The sequence below is a fragment of the Rhinolophus hipposideros genome (genome assembly GCF_964194185.1).
Source record: "Rhinolophus hipposideros genome assembly, chromosome: 14".
In the NCBI taxonomy this organism is placed as follows: Eukaryota; Metazoa; Chordata; class Mammalia; order Chiroptera; family Rhinolophidae; genus Rhinolophus; species Rhinolophus hipposideros.
In genome coordinates this window covers 49,052,225-49,080,175 of record NC_138060.1, presented here as the reverse complement: position 1 = coordinate 49,080,175, position 27,951 = coordinate 49,052,225, and the positions used below count along the sequence as shown (strand labels likewise).

At 40.3% G+C, this 27,951-nt stretch overlaps 1 protein-coding gene across 5 annotated transcripts in view; it reads left to right on the top strand.

Moving 5' to 3' along the window:
• Window positions 1–2,948: 2,948 nt before the first annotated feature.
• Window positions 2,949–27,951, top strand: part of GADL1 (glutamate decarboxylase like 1) — a 157,743-nt gene continuing 132,740 nt past the window's right edge. For 2 of the 5 annotated variants that reach the window (XM_081072481.1, XM_081072482.1), the window contains exons 1-2: window positions 3,270–3,488; window positions 26,788–26,960. In XM_081072481.1, the coding sequence (XP_080928607.1) occupies window positions 3,452–3,488; window positions 26,788–26,960 (210 nt within the window). In that variant the 5' untranslated portion in view covers window positions 3,270–3,451. Of the gene's footprint in view, window positions 3,147–3,255; window positions 3,489–26,787; window positions 26,961–27,951 lie in introns of those variants that run through there. The other 3 variants (XM_081072485.1, XM_081072483.1, XM_081072484.1) reach the window with 3 other exon arrangements.

The following is a 27,951-nucleotide window of genomic DNA, read 5'->3' as shown; positions in this document are numbered from 1 at the left end:
TCCCAGACTGGTACTGGTCTGCAGCTCACACTCCAAGAAGTAACATTCCAGAGGTAGGGCCACCACCTTTCTAGTCAAACCCCAACTGTGAGCCAATGGTGGGATTTCCAGAAAATTTAGCGTATTATCCAGGGATCCTAATAGAAAGGGAAACCATACTGCTTACAACATAGACGTTGATTTGTTTAAATGACATAACTAACCATGATGTAAATCCTCTAGTCGACAAATATGAATGCCTAGGTATGTCTCTAAAAGGAAGAGAAGAAGGAATACAGATACCCAGATCCCATCACGGTACCTCACTGACACACACAGCACCCTTTGTCCTTCTTGGCTAATAGTATTTTAATCAATTTAGCAGGTTTTTCCAAATTAATAATTAGTTTCTCACCACTAATCAATAGTGCTTGTTAAAGGTATAGATTTCAGGTTCCCACAGAGACCTGGGAATTGGAGAAAAGGTACTAGGAATCTATACTTTTAGTAAGTGCCCTAGGTGAGTCTAATGATTGGAGAGTTCTGGAAAACATTAAGGGAAGGGATACCCTGTTAGACATTCTTCTACTGTGTTAGACATTCTTCTACCATTTCCAAATGTAGTCACAACACGAGTCCTATTGATGCTTCCACTTAACAACTCTATTCAATGCCTGATGATCTGCGTTGTGGCTTCTGCACTGGAAGAGGCAGACGGGCCCCTGGCCACACACAGCTTTTACACACTCCCCATTTACTGTCTCCTGTCTGTCTCTCCTCCCAGTTCTTACTATCCCTGCCCTGGTGGCAGCACTTGCCGTCTCTCACCTGGATTATTATGACTGGTCTCCTTGGCTCTGTGGCCACCCCTGCCTCCGGCTATCTTCCATATACTACTGCCTCTCTCCATCTGTTCCCAGATTAAAACCCTTCACTGGGTCTTCATTGCCTGCGGGAGAAAGTCTAAGCTTCTAAACATGGTTTATAGGTTTTTCAGGACTCGGGGCCTGCTCCCTTCTTTACCCTTATCTCCGGACACCCCCAGCTTCCACTTTAGTCCTTCCAAGAAACACTGACCCAATTATTGGTGCTGGTTCAGATGCCAACACTTGGCCCATGTTGGTCCATCTGCCTTGGAAAACTAGTACGCTCCCTCAGGAGCTAGTGTCCTCAACCCATCCTCAACCCATCCTCAACCCATCAATATGATCAGCTTGTACTCATTTTTCAAATACTTATGCTCTCCCAAGTCCCATTTTTCTGAAAAGTTTTGGTGAAAAGTTCGTACTGCAGATTGTGGAAAGTGTCTTTGCTAATCAGTACCATCCAGTGTAGAAACTGGACAAAAGTTTTGTGATTCCAGACAGCTACATTCCAGTCATGAGTCTGAAACTCCTCCCTCTGTGTTTGTGGTCAGGTAACTTAAGTTGAGCCTCTATTTGTCCATCTGTATAAAGGGGACAAAAATTCTGATACAGGTTATAGGAGGGAATGTATGAAAAGCATTTGGCCTAGTTCATAATATGTGTTTAAAAATGATAGCAACTACCATTAGTGAGAATTGTCACTTCTGGTTTGAAACATTTTTTAATCCTTCTAATAGAATTAGCCATCCCCTCAGCTATGGCTCCTCAGTGCCCCATATCTTTCACAGAACGTAAAATATCTAAGACAGGTTAGTGGCTCTAAGCCTGTTTCTCTCAACTACACTAAAGTATTCAGAGGGCAAATTTTTTTTTTAATTCCCTAGTGACTGGAACAGGGGACGTGCCCAGTAATTGAAGAATAAAAGCAAGAAAGAATATAACACAATACCTTTGTTTAGGAATAAATATGGAAGTTGAGATAAGCCACTAAGAGGTTAGCTCATAGAACAGTTTCTGGTTTTTAATCTAAGAAATTTCGAATGGCATATTCCCTGGTTGGGGCTGGCAGGGGAGGGCGCAGGAGGATTTCTTGCCCAGGTCTATAAATTGACATTTCTGTAATGTGCTGTGTCCCAGCTGGTCCTGGTTGGTCTCACACAGAGAGATATATAATTTAGCGGCAGCTGACACTCATCATTGTTCTGTGCTGGAGTAGAGAAGGTTCACTTATTATAATGCTAAAACGAAAAAAAAAAGCTTGCCAGAGCCTATACTTTCAGTATTTTTAAATAGAGTTACCAAAGGTTAACTCCCGAAGTTCTTATTTATGCTTTCTTTACTAGATCTCAGTCCTTGGTTTGATGAAACTGGATACAAAAGAGTAGACAGGGAGAGGGATCTCAGAAACTTCATAAAATTTGTCTGCCGGGTCTTAATTTTAGTATTTTAAATAACTTCAGTTGTAGGCATATTAGGAATAATCAATTCTCATTGGCAAGAAAAGGTCTTCACTATCTTCACTGATACCAGGACTTTAATTATGCTAGCCAGAGGAAATAATTCACCTGCTACGAAATGACACTAGTCTCTGTGCAAAAGTAAACTGGGATTTTTTTTTTTTCAGCCTGTTGAAAGATCTGGATTACGAATAAAATTTCCTAATGTAGTTGTCATAAATGTGCTTTGAAGTGGCATTCACTGATTGCTCCTATCATATCAACAGCCTAGGTTAAAAAGCTCCTAAGGGAATTTAACTTTAAACATAAAGCTTGTTGGAGGAATGAGAAAAAGCAGCACTCGCTGATTAAATTTAAATTTACAATAGGAACACAGCTAACACCCAACTTCCCTGGGCTTGCTGGAAGAAACACAGCGTTGAGAAAATGTTACTCTAAAATCCAAACAAGTATTTCTTCTCTCTCACTCACCACCTCCTTTTGCTCATTACTACCTAGCAACAAGGTGCCTGCCTCTTTCCTTTCTCCAAACTTGAAATTACGCAGAGGCAAAACTCTGAAATCTGATCGGGAAAAGGAATTTGCTTGTAGAACTCTTAAATGTCAAGGCAGTGTTGAATGAATAGGTAGGAGCCCCGTTCACCTCAGATGCCCTACAATAAGTTCCCTGAGCTGGTGGCCTGCAGCAGGCGTCATATTTAGCTTAGGGCTTCTCAGGCCAGATCAGACCCTGCGAGGTGGTTACTCCAAAAACCTGGACGCTGGGAAAATCAGGGCCAAGGCTCACTCACCTGCCTTGCCTGGAGGAGGGCTGCTGGGGCACTCCCTGACTATCGCTACCCAGGTAATTTACCTTCCCATCGACAGCAGAGGGGCCCTGGCCCTCGGTCATGTCTGTGGCATGCAGCCAGTCACATGCCAAGTGTTAATACGTCTTCAGGAGGCTGGCAATGGAGCCTCAGATGGCAGAGTGAAAGGAGCACCTAGAGCGCCGACAGGTCCCTCCCTTTCCAGTGGCGTGTGCTCAGCGGCTGCCGGGTGCACCTGCGGGTGGGTCCCCAAGGGGGTGGCGCTGCCCCAGCAACCGCAGCTGCCGCCTAGACCGCAGGAGCCGAGCACCACCGGGGCAGCCCGGAGTTGGGAGCAGAGATGAGCAGCGACCCGGACCGCGAGTACCCGGTGGACGGTAACCACTAGCCTGGCGCGGCTGCGTTTTTTAGTGTTTAACCGCCCCCACGCGGGTTTTAATCTCCCTGGTGCTGGTTGGCCGGGGAAGAGGAGGAGGAGGAGGGGGGCTATTTCCCTGAAAGGCGGCCAGGGTGGGTAGGAAGCCTCCGTCTTCAGGGATTTTTGCACCCCCTTCTGCCTCTTTTAGGGCTTCTTTTAGAATTAAACAAGTTCACTTAAATAGAGAGCGCTTGGACCATAACGCACATATGCAGGTGTGTTAAATAAAATGCTGCTCGGTGCAGGGTTTCAGCCCTTTGGTGCGCTGCTGCGGGTGTCCCCAGACACCGTGGACGGACCTTCCCTGAAACCAAGATGGTTTTGCTTGTGGTTTGGGACACGCGCAACATCATCCCCTCCTTCCCACCTCCAACCGTTTCTCTACAAACGGGCCTTAAAACAGGCTGCCTTGATCTTACAGAGGGACCGGTGCTGTAGGTACTTCGGGTTGGGGGCCGGGACGTTAGTTGCTTAAAGAAGGCATCGTGGCAGCAGCATTCCCCAAACTGACTTTATAATTCAGGTATCATTTCATCCCACTCTAAGACCATGGCCACCAGCTTTTGTGAGGGAAGGGTCTCAGGGAGCTTTGAACGTGTGATGAAACACGCTGAACCCCGTTCCCCTCCAAATCTCCCTATACATACACGTTTGGACGTCTGCTGAAGGGTTTCGAGCTGGACTCCTTCAATGCCTCCCGTGTACCCCTTTATCACAGCGGGTCAAGCATTTTCACGAAGTAGTTAGTTGTGGATCTTCTAGGAGGAGCGCTCCTCCAGGAATAAGTCCTCTTGGCATCAATAACCCTTTCCGACCGCACTGAACAGGCTTAATGGAGCTGCGTTACGTTGGAACTCCCTGGGGCTTGGGTGCCACAGGTGTGTCAGGCGCAGTGGCTCGGGGTCCCTGCAGATCGGTTGTTTCCAGAGCAGAGGATTTGCGCGGGAGCTGGCAAGGCAAGAACTATTGTGCTGCAAGACATATTCCTTTCATTCTTTTGTCATCCCAGGGAATGTTCCCTCTATAAATGCCCTGGATATTTTCCAAAAATACATATTTTAAAAAGTGGCATTGCTGTTGTTTTCATTATACGGCATACACAACTGGCACTTTTTATTAAACTACTGGAGCTTATTGTAAAACTATTACTTTTGCGTTCCTAGGGTCAGCACATACTGTAATTTAAGACATCTGACTGTTTGAGAACTGATCGAGAACTATAATCTAGATTGTTGATTTTAAAAGTTCCTCATAATATGTCAGGCTTCTTTATTTGAGGCAATAAGGGGCAGGATAATTGTATTTAACTACCTTAGCCCTGCACTGTTTTGTTTGCTTTTTTAAAAATTAGTTTTAGCTGCACAGAACAATGTAATAGTTAGACATTCATCATTTATCTCCCTCACACAGTGATAACCCCCCTCCCTCCATCTACTACCCCTCTGACATCGCATACAGCCATTACATTTCCACTGTCTCTATTCCTAATGCTGTACTCCACTTGTAACCATATATATATATATATATATATATATATATATATATATATATATATATATATATATATATATAAACTTGTAGTTGACATGCATTATTGTTCAGCTTCAGCTTCAGGTGGACAGTGCAGTGATCAGGCATCTACATCATCCCTGAGGTCGTCTCCCTAATGAAACAAGTGTCCATCGGATACCCTACAAAATCTTTACAATATTATTGATTACATCCCCCAAATTGACTTTTGTATCCCGGTGGCAATCTTGTGCTTACGATTGTGCTTTCTAATCCCCTCACCTTCCCCCTTATTCTCATCCCCCTCCCATCTAGCAACCCTCAGTTTTTCTTCCATGTCTCTGAGACTGTTTCTGATTAGTTCATTTGTTTATTCTTTTCTTTAGATTCCTCATATAAGTGAGATCATGTGGTATTTGTCTTCCTCTGTCTGACTTTGTTTTGAATCTTAATTTCTGTCTTAAACTCACATACCCTTTAGAACTCTGATACAAACTTAAAAAAAAAAGTACCTGTTCTTCCTAAATTAAGCATGTGTCATTGTAACCAGGTGTGTCTGTACCTTATGAAGACTTCGATAGTTGCTATATATGAACAGTGGAGTGTGGAATTTAACCTTAAAACTGAATTCCAGAGGGTACCAGAGCTTAGGCTGCTGTTACTCTTGAGCAGGTGATAAGGCAATAACATGTTTCGTAACCCCTAAGTGGGCCAAATGTTTGCTATGACATCTTAAAAGAGTATAGGAGATACATCTGTCAGACTTCGTAAATTTCCGAGTCTGGATGACAAGATCATGTAAGGTGACATTGATAAGTATGTTCAATGATAGGCCTGTGTTAAACAAATTCTGTTGTAGAATATATGTTACACACTATACATTACGTAATAACATCATAGGGAATCCCGCTGCAGAGAAGGCATGCTTATTCTACTCTTCATGCTTTGATATCGTTTATGACCTTGCAATAGTACATCCAAGAGAAGTTTAGTGGAAGTTTGATTCCACTAAGGTAAAGATTTATTTGCCCTCTAATAATATTTCCCCTGTGGTTTGAAATAATAGCACAAACCTTCCACATAATTTACCCTGCAAAGTCATTGTTATTTTATTCATCTTTGATTCCTGTTGAAACACTATTAAAATGGAAGCCAATTTCAAGTTTTAATGGAAGAAATTTAATGGCCGAAATTTTTTTCTGTTGAAAAACTGACTTTTATATACTGTCATAAGGCTGGCATATATTGTAATAAAATTAAAACCATGATATTCAGGAACAAAATTTCTAATTTTTTTGCTTCTCCTTGATCTTTCCGTTTTCTTTCTCTCTGTAACCTTTTCACTTTTTATTTACTTCTTTTGATCATTTAAGTGAAACCCACTGTGGGGACAGAGCCCCAGAAAGCAGTTTCCAGGCTCTCGGCCTCATGTGGAGAGGTGCTGGCTCAGATAGTGGCTGGCCATCAGCTGTGGCTGGTTGGCCATCAGCTGTAGCCATTAAGCCATTGGTCACTGATATAACTGCCGCGGCTACGGAGGGGAGCCGAGGAGGGTGAAGGAGGAGACTGAAGGAGAGTAAGGAGAGTCGAGGAGAGTTGGTTGGTTGGCAGCAAAGCGGACAGCAGGTCGCACGTCGTGTAAACCCAGCCTCCAGTGAGACCATAGTGGTATGACTTCCCTACCTATGGCTCCGTGGGTGTTTCTTTTTGGCCTCACCATGTCCTGCGTTCTTATGTGGGGAGCGGGAACAGAGACCCCGCAGGCTGCCCCGCCGGACACCCCGCACGACACCCACTCAGGCAAAATTCATCACCCAGTGCATCTTCCCTCATTTAGGATAGAATTGCTATCATTTATTGAACACTTACTATCTGTTATGCTGACCTACCAGCACTCTTATCTTACCCTCCCTAATCAGTAATCACTAACACGTCATTGAGAGGGGAACTAGCAGTGTCTGCTTTTTTTGTTTTGTTTTGTTTTGTTTTCAGAAAACTGAGGCTCTGAGTGGTGACTTAGCACTGAGCATTGGACCCAGGTGCTGTAACTCCAGAGCCCCCAGCTCTAACACCTAACTCCTGGCCCATGCTGTCTCCTGCCGAGCCATATTGGTGAATGTCCACAGGGACCTGGAGCAGCATTTTTCGCCTGGAATGTGGCTCTAAGCAGCGTTCTTTCCTCTTCCTTTTGGGTGGGAAAGATGGGAGGAAAGACTGTCATTATTTAAAGGTCCATAGCAATAGCAGGCCTCAGGCTCACACTGCCCTTTCTCAGGGTAGGAACCTGTGCTTTGCCCTGTGACAGGAACCCTCTGGTTGTTAGGAATGAAAGGCAACTTGGCCTTTCTGAGGGAAAAGGGCAGCGTGTCCTGTTGGACACGCTAACAGCCCTTCTCTAGGAGCAGATCCCAGTGATCCGGTTCTCAAGGCAGATTGGTCCTTTTTAGAAGATAGTGCCATGGGATCAGGCAGACAGGCACACCATGACCCATAGCTGTTCTTGTGACCAACTGTAGGAACAGAGGAGGAGAAGAATGCATAGGAAATACTCTGGCCTATGCCTGTTCCGACTGTGAATCTCTAGGCACATCATGTGTACTCTGAGTCTCAGTTTTCTCATGTGTAAAGTAGGGATAAAAACATCCACTGTTTAGGATTATTGTAAGGATTGGGAATAACATACAGCATAATAATACACTGCCTGGCAGGTAGTAGGATCCCCATAAATAAAATCACTATATTCCGAAAATTGGTTATAGAGGTTAGTGAGATCATTGGAATACCTAACTTGTGTTTTCTAATTGTTTTGTACTTAAGGTGCTTTTATGTGTCTACTATTGAATATCCTTTCTTTGTTTGCAGAATTAGCTCCAGAACAAGACCCTTTTTTGTTGTTGTTGTTTTTAAATCACCATTCTTTAGGAATAGATATGTGAATGAGTAACCTTTAACCTTCCATATTTATCTACTTCACAGAAATTGTAATGCTTCTACACCATCCCTGGGAGCATCACGCTTGTGTTTTATTTTCTCATTTCTCATTACTTCCGTTTTCTGACGGAGAAGTGGGATCCCTGGCCTCGTTTTCCAGGATCTCCCAGCAGCTCTACCTTTCCCTTCCATGTGGGGAAACCCTTTTCATTCAGTCTTGAAGGAAATCTCTACCTCGTTTTTGAGATTTTTACTCACAGACACTCTGATCATCTCGTGGAGTGTCCTTGATACCCCATCCCCTCCCTGTTATCCAGACCTGCTATACTTCTCTAGAAGTCCTAATCTCTTGATTTGAGGATGATACCCCTATACCATCCCACTGTGGTAGAATGGATATGGAAAGGGGAAAATACCTGAAAGAAAATATCTTAAAGATAGAACCCCTCCCCATTAAATTTGCTCCTGACATTCATGGAGTGTGGCACAGTCCCTTTCTCTCCCCTTCCTACATTCCCTTCACCTTGAGCTTCTGATGATTCCTGAGACTGAAACTCCATGGTGATTGGTTGGTTCTGTTTTGTGTTCACTCAAATCATTTTCGGATTATGAGGAATTAATTACATAGAACACATAGCTCTGATTTTGTATGCTTGAAACCACCACCCAAATGCAGAAATACCCACCACCCAAATGCAGAAATATATTTTTTCCATCATCCTAGGGACACATGTCCTGTGTGCTCATTCCAATTATAGCCCCTTCTTTCCCCTATAAGTAACCATTCCCCTGATTTTGATTTCAATTACTTTTGTGCACTTTTTATAGTTTAACCATTCAAGTATGCATTCCTAGACATAACTATTTAGTCTTACCCATTTGAAAAAATGTGATGTGTATTTTAATTCGTAGATTTACTCTCTTGTCTTTTTCCCCCCCATTGTTATAATTTATCTGTTGAAGACTCTGAGCCATTTGACCTATGGAATTCACCACAGACATGCTCATGGTTGAATATTTTTTTGAGGACTGCCTTCTTTTGAACTCCAGTTTATAGCACATTAGCCATTCCTCCTTCTCGGTCTTCTTGCTAAACTACATTTCTTAGTCTAATCCTTAAATTCCAGAAAAAAAAAAACAACATGAAATTATTTTACCTATTAGGCAGTATATATATATATTGAGCTTCTTGTATTCAGTGCCTTAATTTCTGCATTAACTTCATTAAGCATTCTAATGAGTTGGTTAAAAATTGATGCTGTCATTTACCATTTAGTTCAAATATTGGTAATTTGGGAGCATTATAGGGCAATGTTGCAAATTTTTAATCTTTCAGCCTTTTTGCAACTAGTATCAAAATTTTTCATATTTTGTTGTATTTTATTTTTGATCTCTTAATTTAACTTTCAGGCAAGTATTTCTTCTCTTTACCATTAGTAATAATAAAATGTTGGAGTACATTAAATGTTTAGAAATATGGTTTATTTGAAAAATATAAATTCTGGGTTACTTAAATTATAGTAGATTGCAGAAGAGTTTGTACAATAAGAGTCCATTTTGTTGAAAAACAATAATTCATTTATACATATGAACTGGAACTGAACGTATGTACACTTGGGGATTAAAAGTAGTGTATGATTGGGTAGATAATGGAATTTTTCCTTAGGTTCTTCCTGTTTTATTTTCTGTAGTGAGTCTGCATTGCTTTGATAGAAAAAAAAGAAGAAAATTAATTTGGTGGAGAAGAGAGTTGGGGATGGGCTTTGGTTTGGTTTCAATGTTTTTCTCATTCATTTTAGGCCAGGCTTTCCAACTGTATTTATGTAGTTTGGTTTTTGTCATCTTACATAGGCAGGAATGCCATTTCTATTATTCAAACAAATTCTTACATTGGAATCTAAATGTGTTCTTATTAACCTGCTATTGCTGAATACTCAGGTTATTTCAACATCTTTTGTCACAAACAAGATAGAGGCAAAAATAATTGACTAAAAATTTATTAAAAGTATAGAAGCAAAAATAAAACGGGAGAACTCTATAATTCTAGAAAAGGATTGACAATGTCTTAAAGCATGATTAGAGTTGAAAATTTGCCCAGGAGTGCCTGAATGACCAACCTTGGTAATCCAATGACTGGAAATATTTATTTTTTAACAAATGATCAACTTGACCAGTTTGCACTTGGTCAAACTGCTGTTGGACACACAGTAGGCTGATGTCAGAGCAGTGAGGAAAAAGAAAAAGGTTTGAGCTTTGCTCCTTATAAACCGAAGCTCAGTTTCTGACTGTAAAAGCCTTGAGGCCCTTTTCTGAGTATCAGTTCATTCCCTGGTACAATGGAGGTGATAAGATATAATACTGCTTACCTCATGGGGTTTTATGAGATCATATGTAAAGTACCTGGCACATTGAAGATAAGTATTTCCTACCTTCCTTCCTAGATAAGTATTTATCACATTGAATTATATGGGTAAATATGTATGACATTCCATGGGGAATACAGTTTAAAATAAGATTTGGTTTAAATAAATCCTCCAAACCAAATAACAGGTGTATTGTAATATAAGGAAAGAAGACCATGGACTTCTATCAGTCCTAATAGAGTAATTGAAAAGGGGACAGTAATTTTTAAGATGCTTCCTACTGAAAACTCAAACAACACAAATGGAGAATAGAATGGAAAAATACAGTCTGGGAGGTAAATAGGTTTTTTTGTTTTTGTTTTTGTTTTTGCTGCTGCTGATTAAATTATGATGGTTGAGCTCAACATCTCTCTCAGTCTGTGCAGGCACAGAGCCTATTTCTGGTGGATTTAGGGAACTAAAGTTGGTCCTGCTTCTGTTAACATCACTGCTTTAAGGACCATCTATTCAACAGGCACTGCAGACTTACACATAGGATGAATCACAGCAACCCCCTCCCCATGTGGTTTTTTAGCTGACACTCATTTTATGAAAAATTCATCACAAAATTGTCATGCAAAGGAATTATCACAGAACAGGCATTCCCTTGCCCTAGCTGAGCTTTGTTCCAAGTACCCAGATGTGGCTTAAATGCTTTACTTAAAATTGTCTTGTCTGTGATTTTTGTGGCTGGGGCTCTTCAAGTTGGCGATGGGTCCCAACAAGTGTTGCACCTCAGATTGAAAAGAATACCATTGAATGTATCTTTTCTGTTCCCTTCCTGGTCCTTATTGGTGGTGGAATTGCAAAATTTTACAGACTAAGATATGGAAGCATTAGGAGTTGAGTGAGCAAATTGGATATTTAGAGTTGAAAGGATACTAGATGTCTACTCCACAGATGACTGTTTCACTGCTATTCTTTTCAAAATCCAAACACTTAAAATTTGTATTAAGAAACTTTTAAGATTTATAATAGCATTAAAAAGAATATTTACACATAAACTTAACCAAGGAAGTAAGAGACTTGTACACTGAAAACTACAAATATTACTGAAAGAAATTTTAAAAAGACACAGATAAATGGAAAGACATCCCATGTTCATAGATTGAAAACTATATTGTTAAAACATCTGTACTACCCAAGGTGAGCTACAGATTCAGCACAATCCCTATCAAAATTCCAAGAGCATTTTCTAGAGGTAGAAAAATTTATCCTAAAATTCATATGGAATCTCAAGAGACCCCCAAATAGCCAGAGCAATTTTGAAAAAGAACAAAGTTGGAGTACTCACACTTTCCCACAACAGGGTCTCAAGTTCATACCAGCATTATTCATGATAGCCAAGAGTTGGAGGCAACCCACATGTCCATCAATAGATGAATGGATAAACAAAATGTGGTATATACACACATTGGAATATTATTCAGCCTTAGAAAAAGCAATCCCATCACATGCTACAACATAGATGTACCTGGAGGACATTATCCAGTGAAATAAGTCAGTCACAAAAAGACAAATATTGTACGATTCCACTCATACGAGGTAGCTAGAGTAGTCAAATTTATAGAAACAGAAGGTAAAATGGTGGTTACCAGGGCCTGGGGGAATAAAGGGAAGAGGGTACATATTTAATGAGTATAGAGTTTCAGTTTTGCAAGATGAAAAGATTCTGCAGATCTGTTTCACAATAATGTGACTGTATGTAACATAGTGAACTATAAACTTAAACATGGTTAATATGGTAAATTTTATGTTACCTGTTTTATTTGCCACAATAAAAAAGAAAACCTAATGTAAAAACTAATGAACAAATAAACAAAACAACTTTTAAGGATAGGAAAACATATAAAATCACTTAAAAACTTACTTGCCTCCCTGAACGAGCTTATTCTTCTTTTGTGTAGCTAGGCATTGCCATTGCGAGCACTGGATAACATTGTAACATTTCTCAAGAGGTGCCATGGGCCCAGCTGTTTGTTTGTCTCTTTACTGAATGGTGCCAACTTGCTGTTCTTGAATTCTTGCATCTCCTTCTGTCCTGTCGCTGTTTCCCTCATCACGGTCTCCCATGAGTGCCAGCTATATTTTGTTTGCTCTCATAAATCCTGGCAGCGTCGTCATTCATCATCACTTGTCACATTTCCTCCAATGTATTCCTTTTAACAAACTCAGTGATTGTCTTATCTTGGGTTTTTATCTCACAAAAATTGGAATGATGTAAGGTAGATTGCCTCTGAATGAAGTGTGAAAAGCTCTATATGAGTTCATAAGTACCTGCTATATTGACATTGTTCTATTTATTTATCTATTTTGCATTCATCTGTATTCTTGTGTATGTTCTGGGTGTTGTATGTGGCCAGACAGCAAGCTTCTATATATAGTTTATGTGAATGAAACTCTATTTTTATATAACCATATACATGATTAATGTATAAACATATACATGATTAATGTATATGTTTATATAAAACGTATATATATATATAATGCTTATACATAATGTATCATGAGCATGATAACTGTAGTTCATGCTCATGATTTGAAGACACCAATAACAGTTTATTGCTCAAGAGATACACATGTAAATAGAGTTAGCAGGTGAGACCCAGTTTAAAGGAAAATTGTAGCTTTCTACTCACTGAACTGCTCTGAGAGTATGACTGGTCTCTAACCTTTATGGAGAGGACAATGCCTGCACATTCTGTCCTGGTTCTATTTCAACTGCTCCCATCGGCAGCACCACTAAGAGACCCACAGTACGGCTTACAGGATGCTGAGCATCTATATTTCCCTTGTTTTTAACACTGCACATGACTTTTTAAGAGCTCTAGTGAAGTATGATTTACATATCATAAAATTCACCTGCTTGAATGTGCAAATCAATTTTTTTGTAAATTTATAGAATTGTATATCCCTCACCACAATCCAATTTTAGAGCCGTTCCATGCACATTATATTTCAAAAAAAATGTTACTGTGCTTCTCTGCTCTTTCTGAGCACCGGCTCCTCTTTGCCAGGAGCTGTATGCCTGAGAGAGATTGTGATCTTTGCAGGTAGAATGCAAGAGAAAGATGATTCCTGTTTAGATTCCAGTGGTCAAAATAAGAGCTTTGCAGCAAAACGGTAGTTTTACAAGCCAGGCTACTACCTGTGAGACAGGGCTTTCTAAATTCTTTTCTTTCCACTTTAATACAATCTACTAGGTATAGAAGACAAAATCATGGAGTTTTATCCATAGTACAGAGAAAATACCTTTATGCACCTTTTGAGGTTATCCATGAAATGAGTGTCAGAAAAAGGAAAAAAAAATAATGTAGGAAAAGTTAATGAAAAATCTCCACTTAAGACATGAGGTGATAATGAGGAGAGAAAAAGATGGAAGTGAGAGAAGCAAGTGCTGAAAGACATGGTCTCGATTTCTCATTATTTGGGATCAGAGTCCAGGTGCAGGGAGGGGCAGCATGTGATTTATATGGTGGTTTCATGGGAACACTGAAAGCAACAACAGAGATCTCTACCAACTTCTCTTGGAGGAGGCCACTCTTCCAAGCAAAAATAATGGCTCACTGAAGCTGGATGGAGAGGGAAAGGCAAAATTCAGCTCTTCAAGGACACTCATTTAAGGACCCTACCATTCTTCCTCCATCTTAAAATTGAGTAACACGTGCTTTTGTCCCTGTGTGCCTAGAAGTCATCACAGAGAGTATTTGTGTGTGTGTGTGGATGGGGTTGCAGGGGGGAGAGGGGAAATCGAAGAGATCAAGCATTTTACACAGTAAAACTGAGCATTGCCCAAAGGAACTGTCTATTATGTTTTTAAGTAGGTTGGACTAAATAAAGTAAATGTGGTTACCTCTTTCCAGCAATGGGGACTCATGGGGAAGACAAGATTAATTAGGGACCAAAATAAAGATACTGTATTTTCTCAGTATATCTGAGTGTCATAAATATAATGATGTCACAAATAGCCTTGAAACAAATGGAACTGGTTGCTTCAGCCACTGCCATCGACACTGGCACTGTCTGGGGAGTGTAGGTGTCAAAGATAAATAAGGGCAAAGCTGGGTCTCAGGTCTGCTGATGAAGTGTCCCATGGGAAGTGAGGCTAAGTAGACAAGTTCTCCATTTTTTAAAGAGGGGAGAGCAAGGGGGCTCAAATGTCAGTCATACATGCGGTGATTGGAAGCTGAAGTGTTCCTTTATTCATTCCTGCCAAATAGTACAGAGAGGCTTGTGAGATGAAGCAGCTTTGCTGTGCCTGAAGTGTACTTGATGGGCCTAATGACCACTTGCTCATCTTCACCACCATTTCCTGCCCTGAGCCACCACCAGGCTTCAGGTCCTGAAGCGTTATGGGAATTCACAGGTCCGCAGAGCATTGATGAGGACCGCTTTTAGAAATGCTGGAATGTGATTCATGTTCATTACGTGAATCAGAATTTAATTGAAAAATGGGCTTTAGCTGTGGAATCATTGACAGAGTGGCAAGTCAACTCAGAGGGCATCATTTAACTGAGAGCATCATTTAACCAGAGAGGTTAACTACTACCTGCAGCCGCAGAATGAAGTAGGATTGGAGTTTGGCGAGAACGCCCCCAACCCAAATTCCTCAGAGTTATTTCTGTGTGTGGAGTCAGAGCAGGTAATTAAAAGTAAGAAACCAACTCTGCAAAATACTGATTAAATCAAAGTTGTATTTGATATTTGTTTGCACCAACATCTGAGATGTCGTGGTGCAGTGCTTACGAATTTCAGCATTCAGGAGCTTCTCAATGGGAAATATTGCAGAGCAATTATCTAGATTATTTGATGTCAGCAAGCCATCATTAAATATTAAAATCTGTTTTGGTGATTTAGCTGCAGCATTGACAAATCTTAAATTTCCACGCTCCAATTTTTGCCTATTAAATATATTGCTAAGCCTTCCCTTTGTTTGCGTTTCTTAGCTGAGAAGTCTATTCCCAATTCAGCACTCTGGATGCTGTGTTGTTTGATCTCCTAATACTTTGTATCGACTTACAAAATCAATAGTTACTTAGTTGGTATTTTATGACATATCTTATCTGTTCTTTCAGATGCTACGTGGGCCAAAAAATACATTCAAGGAACATATTTTCTTCATATGTATTTTCATCACGGTATATTCTGTTATGCCATCAGCTCAGTTTTATTTCAGTGCCTAATTTGTATGAAGCAATGATAGAAGTGAAAGAAAATCTATGAAAAATTCAATTTCCTAATATTCATCTGTGGCCTTATTTTTCAAGTTGATGGCACAACAAAAGAGAATTTTAGAAAGTAATTGTGGAACATACATATGATGACAGTTTTGCCCAGAACTATTCAATATGATATGTCAGCTTAGCAGTTAATTGTTCTTTTATTGTTTCACGTGTGTTAGTCCAGTCTCCCTGGTGAAAGAGTTGCATGGTTTAGTGGAAAGAGAAACGATGTAGCATCAATCATAGTTTGAATATCAGCTCTGCTATTTACTATACCAGCTACGTGAGCTCCATCAAGCTCACTTACCTCTCTGATTTCCATTTCCATATTTGTAGAATTGGGTATGATTCTTGTGTCATGAGGTTTTATGATGATTTGTGCAAAAGTAAGTAACGTAAATACCAAGTACAATGTCTGTCTGGTTTATAGAAATTCAACAAATGGTAGTCATTGGTTTCAGTTTGAGTTTTCCAGAAGCAGACTCTGAGTCAAGGATTTGGGTATAAGTACTATGGGAGGTTGTCCCAGGGAGACAATTAGAGAATGCATTATAAAGCATGGTGGATATCACTATGGATAACTAAAGTGTAATTTTGTTGGGTAATTCAGGACTTCAGTGAAGAATACACACCTCAGAGTTATAAAGGACAAGAGTGCTGAATGTTTATACATTAATTTCTATAATTTATTGGTTGAGGGTGGCTGAGGTATGGAGATTAATTTGCCAGAGCTTCAGGCTTGTCATGTAAATAGGCAGAGGAGGTTTGGCCAAAATAGAAAGGCCAGACGCAAAGGTGAAGGTGCTCGCACTTAGAAATCAGTAGCTTGCACCTGGGTGAGATACCCGAAGAACCACCAAACCCATTTTTGTTAACTATTAGTACCTTATTGAAGAAATTTTGCTTTCCCCGCTCTCTATCCTGTGGTACACTGAAGCTACCTCACACCAGCTCATGAGAGTGTTAAATATTCAGAAATATTGTAAGCCAATTTTTAAACTTGATACTTTGAAATTAGTCTGATGGGAGTCTTTATACCATAGACATAAGCAAATGCTATGAGGGTCTTTTTTCCACTGCCCCTGTCCTTTACCTCCCAGAAGATGGGGAATAGGAGTTACATTCACAGGACCAGTAATCAGATAGACCTGAGTTCAGATCTAAGCTCCTTTTAACTGTAGCCATGGGAAAGTGACCTAACTTCTCTGAGTCTGTGTCCTCATCTACACAATAGGGATGCCTGTTGTCTGCATATCTGTGGTAAAGGTTAAACACACTAACATATTTTACGTAAGGAACACTATGGAGTAAGGAATTTATTAAAGGAATTAAACCTGTTACACAATTGTGGGAGGCGCTGAGGAAGGAATATTCCATAAGGGGGAACTGGAAATCAGAGAAAAGTCACCCACCAGCCCTCCTGAAGCACTGGCAAGAATGGACAAGTCAGAGCTTGTAGGACAATCTGGGAATGCAGGCACGTGTGGTTACCAAAGTGTGACCTGATACAAAGCATGAGATCCTGGACTTCAAGTGCATTTCTGTAGTGGTCCTAGGATGGGAACGAGCATATTGTGTGGATGGGAGGAATATGAATAATTTGTGGTCAGAGGGTAAACTCTGATGGATTGCAAAAGTGGCTTTAAAATTCTTCCTCCTAGTATTCATACCGTTTTGCAATGGGACGTTGCCTTCCGTCATCACGAGGTGAGCTTTTTTTTCTATATCATTGAATCCGGTTGTCCTTGTGACTTGCTTTGAACAACAGAGTAGGGCAGAAATGATCTGTGACGACTAATCCGAGGCTCAAGAGACTTTGCAGCTTTTGCCTTCGCCGTCTTTGAATCTGCTGTCACCTTGTGAGGAAGATCACGTAATCTCTTTGATAAGAGATGAAAAGGAACATCTACATCACTCAGCAATGTGCTTCTGACCCCAAATTTGCATGTCCCATTTGCCCTGCAAGTAACAGAGTCCTCCCTCCTTAGAAGGAAGTTTAGGACATTTTTACTCCGAGATGCTTCCTGGAGAGGTCTCACTGCTATTCCAAACAGCTTCTCAGTATATCCGTTTTAATCACATTTAATGAACTCCATAAAAGAGTTTTGGTTAAGTGCAGTTTTCTGCATTTGAGCATGGCCACATGCGAATGTCACAGCCTGTGTGCTGAGGTGCTAAAGAGCGGAGAGTAATTGCCCTCATTCACCTGTAAGATGATCTGCCCAAAGCCCGGGCTAGGCACATCCCTCGGCACAGAGGAGACTCGTAGTAGCAGAGATAATCAACAGATCATGCACGTGAGGCAACCCTTTAGAGCATTTATTTAGATTTTCATTTAAATTGCTGGTTAAGTGGAATACATTTAGAATCCTGAAGTCAACACTTGAGCAAATTGGTTTTAAAACTATATATTAAATTGTAGCACATTGCAATTTAATATATAATTCCAAGATAATCACTTATTGCTTTAGGAGTACAAAATACGTGTTCAAATAATTTAGTGTGGTTGATGAGACACAAGAAGCAATATCTTCTTGTTTGATTTTACGTGAAAAAGATAAAATGTAGTAATAATCAACAATAATGTCTGAAATCAGGCTATTTCACTTTGAATTCTGATTCTACCACGTCCTAGGTGTGTGATTTCAGCAATTCTCATCTCCCTGGCTTTAATTTCCCTATCTGCAAAATGGAGTTAATAAAGATATCTTCATCATAGGGTTATTGGGAGGATTAAATAAAGTAATTCATATGAGTTGCCTGGGTCAGTACCTAATCCATTCTAAGTAGGTAATGAATGTTAACTGTTGTTATGGTTTTGTAAGTGCAATTGTATTTTTGTATCTTTTATGCCATACTACTGCTAGAGAGCTACTAGAAAAGATAAGGTCACATGAATGGCTTGCTTTGTATTTCTTTTTTGAAAGCAGTATTGTTCTAGACTCTTTTTGCTGAGACAGTACTCTACCCATTGACCTCAAGCATCCAGATTTGTGTTTAAGTGGAATTTTTTTTTTTTTTAAAGAGAAAGGAAAAAATTCTGTATTTATTTTCCAACCGTAGCTGGATGGCCTCCACGTTTTGGAGAACTATACAAATACATGGGAAACTCTGAGGGTCCAGAGAGTATACTTAGTAAGGTGTATCTCGTTGGTTTTAACTTTCCTTGGTTGAAATGGCTGAAGAAGACAAGTTGTTCAGGTTATTAGTTATGGTTCTCTAGTTTCGTAGAACACAACATTACTCTTGCTCACTAAGAAGGGGAGACTCTTGTAAGGATCACAGAATTGGAGAGAGAGCCAGATAATTGGGGCTTGGAAAAGACCGAAGCCAGGAGGTCTGGACGGCTTGGGACTTGAGAGCCCCACACAGGGGATAAAAGTAACTGACTGTGCCGCCACGACTGTGTCCTGGGGGGAGGGCAGTTCCAGTTCAGATGCTGGTTAGACCAAAAATGCCCCAAGCAAACTAGCAAACTACGAACAGGCATTCTGCCTACTCAGCCTTACACCTTGGAAAACACAGGAGTCACTGAGAAAACAACCAGTAAAATCTGATGTCTTACAAATAGATGTAGACAAGAAGCAACATGAAGAGTCAGAGAGGAGAAGGAGCCGAGATGGCAAAGGAGGAAAACGCCAACGGAAACTGGCCATGATGAAGGAAGGAGGAGGAGGACTCAGTGAGCACAGCTCCTGGGGACACACTGCACCGAGGTGCAGTAGCTCTTTCTGAGCCAAATGAAAACACGTCATTCACAGCCAAGTTCTCCAGCCCGGGGCTCATATTTACCATGTGGGTATGCCAAATCCAGTTTTCTCCTAGAGCCCGGCTGCATTCAAATCCTCTCCAACTGAAGTGGTACCCATCAGAGACTTTCTTCTGAGGAGCGTGTCTTCTCAGAGAATACATGATGTCTAGGGACCCAGATCTTTTGGTAAAGGAGGTGCCCTGGTGTTTCAGCAGAACCTGAATCCTTTGACTGGCATCCCAGATGCTAACACAACAGGACCTTGTAAAATAAAACCCTGGGTGGTGGAAACATCAGTTCCCAGAAATGTTATCTTTTCATCCATGCTTTGCAAAGGAGGAGCCTATCATGCATGCACAAAATGTTTTTTTCCCTATCTTATTTTGTCTGTCACCTTTTCATCCAGAGATCATTTTAGAACACAGGCTTACTAGAGGATAGAAATCTATCTGACCCATGGGCAGTTGCAGGCCTCATTAAAAAGACATGGGATTCCTGGTTTCAAGTTCACTACTTTTGTAAGGGAGAGGTTACAAGACATGTAAACCAGCGTCTTAACTATTATCTCTCTCTCTGGCCTGGATAATTGCCATTGTCTCTTCTCAACTCCAATTCTTGATTTCCCATCTGGACTCTGCACCAGTACCCACTTCATCTTTCTAATGCACCCTTTCTACTCCATCAGAAGTTCATGATGGCTTCCTATTGCTTATGAAGTACCATCTAAATTCCTCAGTGTCTATTCAAGTTCCTGCAAGATCAGTCTCCATGCCAACATTCAACAGGCACTTTTCACATTTACAGACCTTGCCCCATGGACAAACAGTAGTTCTTGAGGATTCCTGGACACAGACACACATTTTTCTGCCTCGTTCCTGTTGCTTATTTTTCTGATCCTGCATATCCTTGCCATGACCTTTGTTTCTAACCTCATCATAACCAATTTCTACCAATCAATCCAAAATCTTGATTCTCCATCCACCTCGCACATACCCCTTATTCAGCTTGCCCTTTTCCAGTGTCCTCATTTTAGTACAGGCCCCCACCATTCCCCTGGCGGCTCAGGCTCCAAACCCGAGAGTCAGTCACTTTATATTCTTTTGTTTTCTTGACCCTCTACATCCACTTCATCAGTAAGTCCTCTTGGCTCTACCACCAAAATGTCTCCCATATTGCAACACTTTGCTGCATCTCCACTGCTACCTTCCAGATCAAAGCTGCCTCCTAAGCAGACCCCTATTTCCACACCGGCCCTCTGACAGTCCATCTTCCACATGATATCAGGGGAATCATTTATAAATGTAGACCCGATCATGTTACTCCTCTGTTTAAAACCTTTCAGTGGCTTCCTGTTGCTTTTAGAATAAAATGCCTTTTCTGATCTTCTCCCTATCTTTCCAAATGTTACTTTATTCCTTCCTTCTCTTTGTCCTCACACTTGAGCCACGTTGATTTCTTTCTATTTTTTTAAGAAGCCAATTTATTGATTCCTTCTTCCTGGACTATTCTCTTTCCATGTCTTTTTACATCTGGCTTCTTCTCCTCTACCACATCTCAATTCAAATGTCTCTTTTCCAGAAAGGCTTTCCCCTGACTGGATCTAAAATAACTCCTTGTCCTTATGCTATTAGGTTAGTGCAAAAGTAATTGCAGTTTAAAAGGTTAAAAATAATTATAAAAACCGCAATTACTTTTGACCAACCTAAGTCATTCAGGTAATTTCCTTTAGAACATTTATTAGAGTCTGCAATTGTTTTGATTATCTATCTGTTTGCCTTTTTATTAACTGTATTTCCCATCCAACCCAAGTAAATGTAAATTTGTGTCTTCTTGTTCATTGCTCAGCCTCCAGTGCCCTATAGAGTATTCTGAACACACAGGCACTAAATAAATGGTTGCTAATTGGCTGAATGATGGGCCATCTTGACCACCATCTAATCCAAGAGGACTTTCTGCTTCTCACATTCAGAAGCCCTTCTCATGAATGTCAGTGTATGTTTTGTCTGACCTCAAGTATCATACCTTATACGCTCTGAATGGGATTCTCGGTATTCATAAACGTGTCTAATTTTCCTTTTTGGATTTTGAGATCACCATCTGTGTGTCTGATTCATCTTTGAGTCTCCCATGGTGCCTTCCCCAATGTCTCACAAATTGTATTCAATAAACATTTCAGAAAATATAAATAAAAGACATAACAACTCACTGTGGATTTCAACTAGGGAGAGACTTTAACTGCAAAATGAATGAGATGAAACAAATGATTTAATTAATTATTATCATTATTATTTTGCCTTTGGGAACTCATCTCTAGCTGACTAAAGTTGTAAGCAAAGTTTTATCATTTACATCTGTGACTTCTTATTTGTGTGTTGCACTGTGGAAATTCTTCTATCTCTAAGTCGGCTCTATGATTTTCTCAAATCGCAGAGCTACCATGTTTCCCTGGAAATAAGACCTAACCGGAAAATAAGCCCTAGCATGAGTTTTCAGGATGACATTCCCTGAACGTAAGCACTAATGCATCTTTTGGAGCAAAAATTAATATAAGACCCGGTCTTATTTGGAGGGAAACATGGTATATTTGAAAACCAAATCCCTGTATTGGTTGCTATTACCGAAACCTTCAGAGCTTCTCTGGCCACTGCCTTATATTATTGTTATTTATTAATATTTATTTATTTACCATAGTCTTCTTCCTTGTAGGTTGTCCTAGTTACCCTCTCATCGGCATGTTGTTTCTAAGACAATGGCTTAGAAATAAAATGTGCATGGAATTTAAAAGGGATGCAAACAATATGTGACTGGCAATAGTAGCTACATTTTTGAGCTTAGAAGAGACATTTAAGTTAGAAAACTGCAGAACAGAGGGATGTCTCTGCAACTTTTTTTCAGCTCTATTTTTCTTCCCCCTGGATCCCTAAATATTCTTTTTCTAGACTTTCAGCAACTTGAAAACAGAGGCCCTGTGTTGTTTATTTCTGTATCCCCAGGCATCAAGCTGGTTGCTTGGCATATATTGGGTCCTCATTAATTTGTTAATGAAGACAATCCTCTTTCCCCATGCTTTTCTTCTCATGTCTATCTTGAACTGGCCTACTGACTCTCCAGGTTCTGACCCTTGGGCTTCCCTGGGTCCTCAGTATCTTTGGCACAAGTTTTCTGAAGAGTTTCTTGGGCTCCCAACCAGATGCCTGGATTCACTTTCGATCCATTGTTCCTCATTTCTATTCTTTGGAAGCAAGCATTATGTTCTTATTGCTAATTTGCTCTTAACAATAAGTCTTGGATGGGAAATTTGGCTCTTACTGGCAGACTTTATCACAAAGACTTAAGGCTATTAATTCTAACATTTACCTGAGCCAACAGTGTAATGCGGGCGCCCAAAGAGAGTTCACATAGACTGAGTCACTTTAATACCATGTATTTTAATACATGTAATACCATATATTTATTACCAGATATTTTATTTTATTCCCTGAAAATAAGACCTAGCTGGACCATCAGCTCTAATGCGTCTTTTGGAGCAAAAATCAATATAAGACCCGGTATTTTATTTTATTTTATATTATGTTATGTTATATTATATTATGTTATATTATCCCCGGTCTTATGTTATATTAAAGTAAGACTGGGTCTTATATTAATGTTTGCTCCAAAAGACACATTCGAGATGATGGTCCAGCTAGGTCTTATTTTCAGGGACACCCGGTATTTACAACTTCCTGTGTTCTTACTCTGTTCCTGGGACTTTACTCTGCAGCTTGCAATGTATTGCCATATTCAACCCTCCCAAACACTCAGTGCCATAGGTATGGCTATTTTCCCCATGTGCCAGATAAGAAATCTGGATCATGTGGAAGATAAGTAACTTGGGAAAGGTCATAGCAGCAGTTAGAATTTGGGCCAGGATCTGCCCGGTTCCAAAGCTTAAGCTTTGGAATCAACCAGGGTGCTAATGGTAGCCTTAATGGTGGGCTATTGTGACCAGCGCATGGGACATATAGACTCACTATATTTAGAGCTGGTGAGACCACACCTGGAGTTCTAGACTATGCTGCATTTTATAAGCTAGAAATAAACCGATCCAGACTAGCGACCATGGGCATCAGATACCATGGAAAAAATCAGAGCAGTTTTCACTGGGGGGGAAATAAATGTAGGTGAGAGGTCATAGACGTGTTCCTATATTTGGATTAGAGTCCTGTGGAAGAGAAATTAGGTTTGCTTTCTCCACTCCTTTAATGTAAAAGCCTGTAGATATGACAGGAAATGTACATCTGCAGTCAGTGTAAGGAGCAGCTTGACAGCTCTCAGTCAGTGGAATTGCTGCTTTAGGAAGTGATAATGTTTTAAAATTATTATCATTACTTATTACTGCAGATATTCAAAGAAAAGATGTCTTCTATTTCAGAAGTCTTCCCTGATACCTCAATTTCTGGTATAACCCTAAACCTTAATCGAGCATGTATTTGTTTATATTCAAACACGTTAACATGAGAGAGGTCACCCAGAACGGTGATTCCTAAATCCATCTGCATGGTGGTATATATTTCCATCCTATTAGTGTTAAGTTATAGTGCTTGCTAAAATTTGAGATTCTGAGGCCCAGCTTGGAACAAAATCTTTTGGATAGCTACTCAGGAATCTGAATCTTAGTCAGTCTTCCCAGGTGTTTTCTGGCAGCCAGCCCAGGACTTTCCTTAGATTGTTTCTTATTTTATGGATGGGAAACTGAGGCATAGGGAAGTCATATCATGTCAAGATCAGAGACTTGTGGGGTGATTGAGTAAGACTAGAAATTAGCTCTCCTGAGGTCTAGGTAATGGGGTTTCCAGGGGGTTTTGAATTGTATGAAAGGGTTAGATAACTTCCCAGAGAACTATCTAGTCATGCAGTCAGTCCCCAGAGAGTTGTTGAGTGCCTGCCTACTAATACCAACTGCTGAACTGTTTTCTGGGATGTCCAGAAAAATGAGACATGGATGCTTTCCCTGTACAAGTTTATGATCTGGTGCAAGAAATAACACCTCTACACAATAACCACAGTGCAGGTGAAAAGTGACAAGGTAAGGGGTCTGAGCAGCTGCCCCCCAGTGTGGGCTAAACGGCTTGACTGTGGTCTTGTGTCCTGAATATGGTGGAAGGAAGTTCTACTCTCTTCACAGAGGCAATCACCTACTTGTGGCCACCTCTCCCCACTCTTCCACAGGGGATCACTCACCAGCCACTGGTCTAGAGTACATTACCATGGTCATTTGGCAACTCCTAGGAGACCTCCCTTTCTAGTGGCATAGCTTACCATCACAGCTTTCTGTCTGGTGTAAATATCACTTTACTCTTACGCATTTAGGTATATAATAAAATTATTGATCTACTACTATTAGCTAATATCTATTGAGTTAGCTAATGTTAATATTAATAACATTTATTGAGTGCCTAATATGTACCAGGCACTATTTTAAGTCTTTATATGTATTAATTTACTTAAACCTATGTCAAAGGAAGAGGCCACCTCTAGATATTGGAAATGATATTTGAAGCTGACTTTATTGTTTGTTAAGCAAGGAAGCGCTGTACAGTTCTTTGCACAAAACAAAAGTTTTGTTTATGTAGAGTGTTGGAAGATGCAGAGTTGAGGAATTGGAATAGATTCAGAAGTCAGAGTGTTTAGGGGTTAACTGACTTCCACATTTGGAGTGAGACTTGGTGATGGACTGACTCTCAGAAGTCAAAGAACTAACTGCGAAATAGGGAAGGACATCTCATAGAAAGAGATTGGCAGCAGCAAAATGGAGAGGAGAAGAAAGTGAATGCCTCTAACCTCCGGTTTCCTTTGATAATCCAGAGAACGTAGACTCAGTTTCACCTACTGGACTGTTTTCCACAGGCTCTTCTTTCCATCCCTCTTCTCTAGCCTGTGAATTGTGTTCTGAGTCTGGGCCCTCCCTAGTTTCAGGTGTCTCCTGCTCAGGTAGGTCTGGCAACCTGTGATGGCATCTCAGAGGAGGGAGATATTATCACGGGCTGGTTGGCTTCTTTGATTTAATAGCCAACAGATATTTATCAAACTCCTACAAACAGCCAGAAAAGGAAGTGAAACCAATAGACACCAAGTTCATGCTCTCATAGAGCTTAACCTCTATTGGAGAGAGAGATGTTTAAACAAATAAAGGAATAAATGCATATTGGAGGCCACATGGTAGTCACTACTCTTGTGCCAAATTAAGCAGAGAAAGAAGGTGGGGGAGAGAGATGGTTGCAGTTTTAAATAGGGTTGTCAAGGAAGACCTTGCTGAGAAGCTGATGTACCAGGAAAGAGTCGAAGAAGAGTGAAACGGCCAAACTAGATGCACTTTGGTGAACTTGCAGGGTCTTAATAAAGGATGAGACTTGAGATCCAAGAGACAATGGGGAAAGGACCTCATGTAGGGCCTTAGAGGTCATTATAAGGACTTGGACTTTTGGTTTAGTGAGATAAGTAGCCATTGGATGGTTTGAGCAGAATAGTCATCCTGTGAACTGACTTATCTTTTCCCAGGAACACGGGAGCCACTATATTGAGAATAGACTATATGGCATGCAGGGTATGAGTGGGGGCTGGGGATTAGTTGGGAGGCCACTGCACTAATCTGTGCATTCAATGGTGGTTTCAGTTAAGGAACCACAAGTTGATCACAGCACAGTAGATGTGCAGGCTATTGTGAAGTTGGATTGAAAGCTATGTTGAGGATTAGCGAGGGGGTGACATTTTTATGCCACTCACTTAGCTTACTTGTCAGAGAACCAACAATGTACCATTAGAAGGTGACTTGCAGATACATCCCACACTTGGTGAGGTGATTGTTTCTAGTGCCCTCTCTGGTAGACCACCATGCTGGTCACTTTCTTTTATCCTCCTTTCCATAGGAAATGGCTGAGTAGATTTAAGGAGGAGCTCTTAGGAAAAAGCAATGTCTGTAATACAGAGGGCCATTTAAACATAGGCTTAAACGTTAAAGGAAAGAGAAATGACATGTCACTATTGTTTTTTCCTCTTCAGGAATGACTTACTAAAAGGAAATACATAGCAATACTTCAAAAAATTACAAGAGAGTGTCTGTTCATGTAATAGATATGGGCTTGTGTTTACAAAGACCTTGTGCATTTGTTTGAAAGGTATTTGCAAGAGTGAGTAAAATGGGTTGAATTTATATTTCTTCAGCTCTGCCACACTCCCTCATGTTAAACAAAATGCTGTGGGAAAGGAAAATAGAAGTGTCTTTCCCTAATTCTATCATGCTATTGAGCACCATAAGAAACTGTCAGCTTCAATTCTGTAAATGCATTAAAAGAAAGGATGTCATTTGAATTTGGGATGGTGATCCATTTTTGACCCCGTGTTTTATTGTGTGATCTAATTAGATTATCTCTCAGACACAATTTGTTTGTGTGCTTCCAGGAGATGCGGGTCAACAAGAGCTGGTTCTCAGTAGGAAGAGTGCTGTTCTCGTGGATGGGGTCCTACTGAACGGGCCCTCAACAGATGCAAAAGTGGGAGAAAAATTTGTTGAAGAGGCCTGTAGGCTAATAATGGAAGAAGTGGTTTTGAAGGCTACGGATATCAATGAGAAGGTAAAATAAATAAATAAATAAATAAATAAATAAATAAATAAATAAATAAATAAATAAATACCTATAAGAAATCCCAGGAAAGATGTGTGTGTGTATGTGTGTGTGTGTGTGTGTATTTTTTTTTTCAAATCTGGATGACTAGATGTAAGAGAAATGGGGAGCACACAGTTTCATTTCCTGTATACCTTTGTTTCAAGAGGCTAACCACATACCAGTGTTTGCACCTAGCTCCTGACCTCCACCCCACATCTATTTTCCTAGAAGCATTGACTCCTAACTTGCCAGCCATCATTTGTTGGGAGATTGGCTGGGACTCCAGAACTTATGCAGATAAGGCCATTAAGCAGAGGGATGAAGCTTTCTGCTCTAGACAATAATATAGACTATACACATGGTGATCTGATTTATACACTCTCTAAAACACACTTTGCTCTCCATTTTTTTGGTACCCATTCTTTATGTAGCTAATAAAAACCAAGCAGAAAGTAGAAAAGGGTGTGAAAAGGTTTAAAATTTATCTGAGGGTTCTTACCAGGAGCTTGTCTGAACTTACGTTAGAAATCTTGGGTTAAGTCTGACTTCTGACTGGTACCAATTATTGGTTATCAGTTTCAAATTCTGGCTCAAAATCTGATTCAAAATGATATGGGAACTACTACTAATAACGTCTACTTTTAAGAGTACTTACAATGTGCCAAGTAGTGTTCTAAGGACTCCTCCATATATATTTGTGCAATTAATCCTTAAAAACTCCTAAGGCGCAGGTACTATTAGGTTGGTGCCAAAGTAATTGCAATTTTTGCAATTATTTTTAACCTTTTAAACTTCAATTACTTTGGCACCAATCTAATATTTATTATCTCCATTTTAGAGACAAGGAAACAAATGAGGCACAAAAAGGATAAATAGTTTTCCCAAGGTCACCTGCTAGTAAGTGTCAGAGCTGACAGTAAAATTCAGGCAGTCTGACTTCAGTCTGTGCTTTTAACTA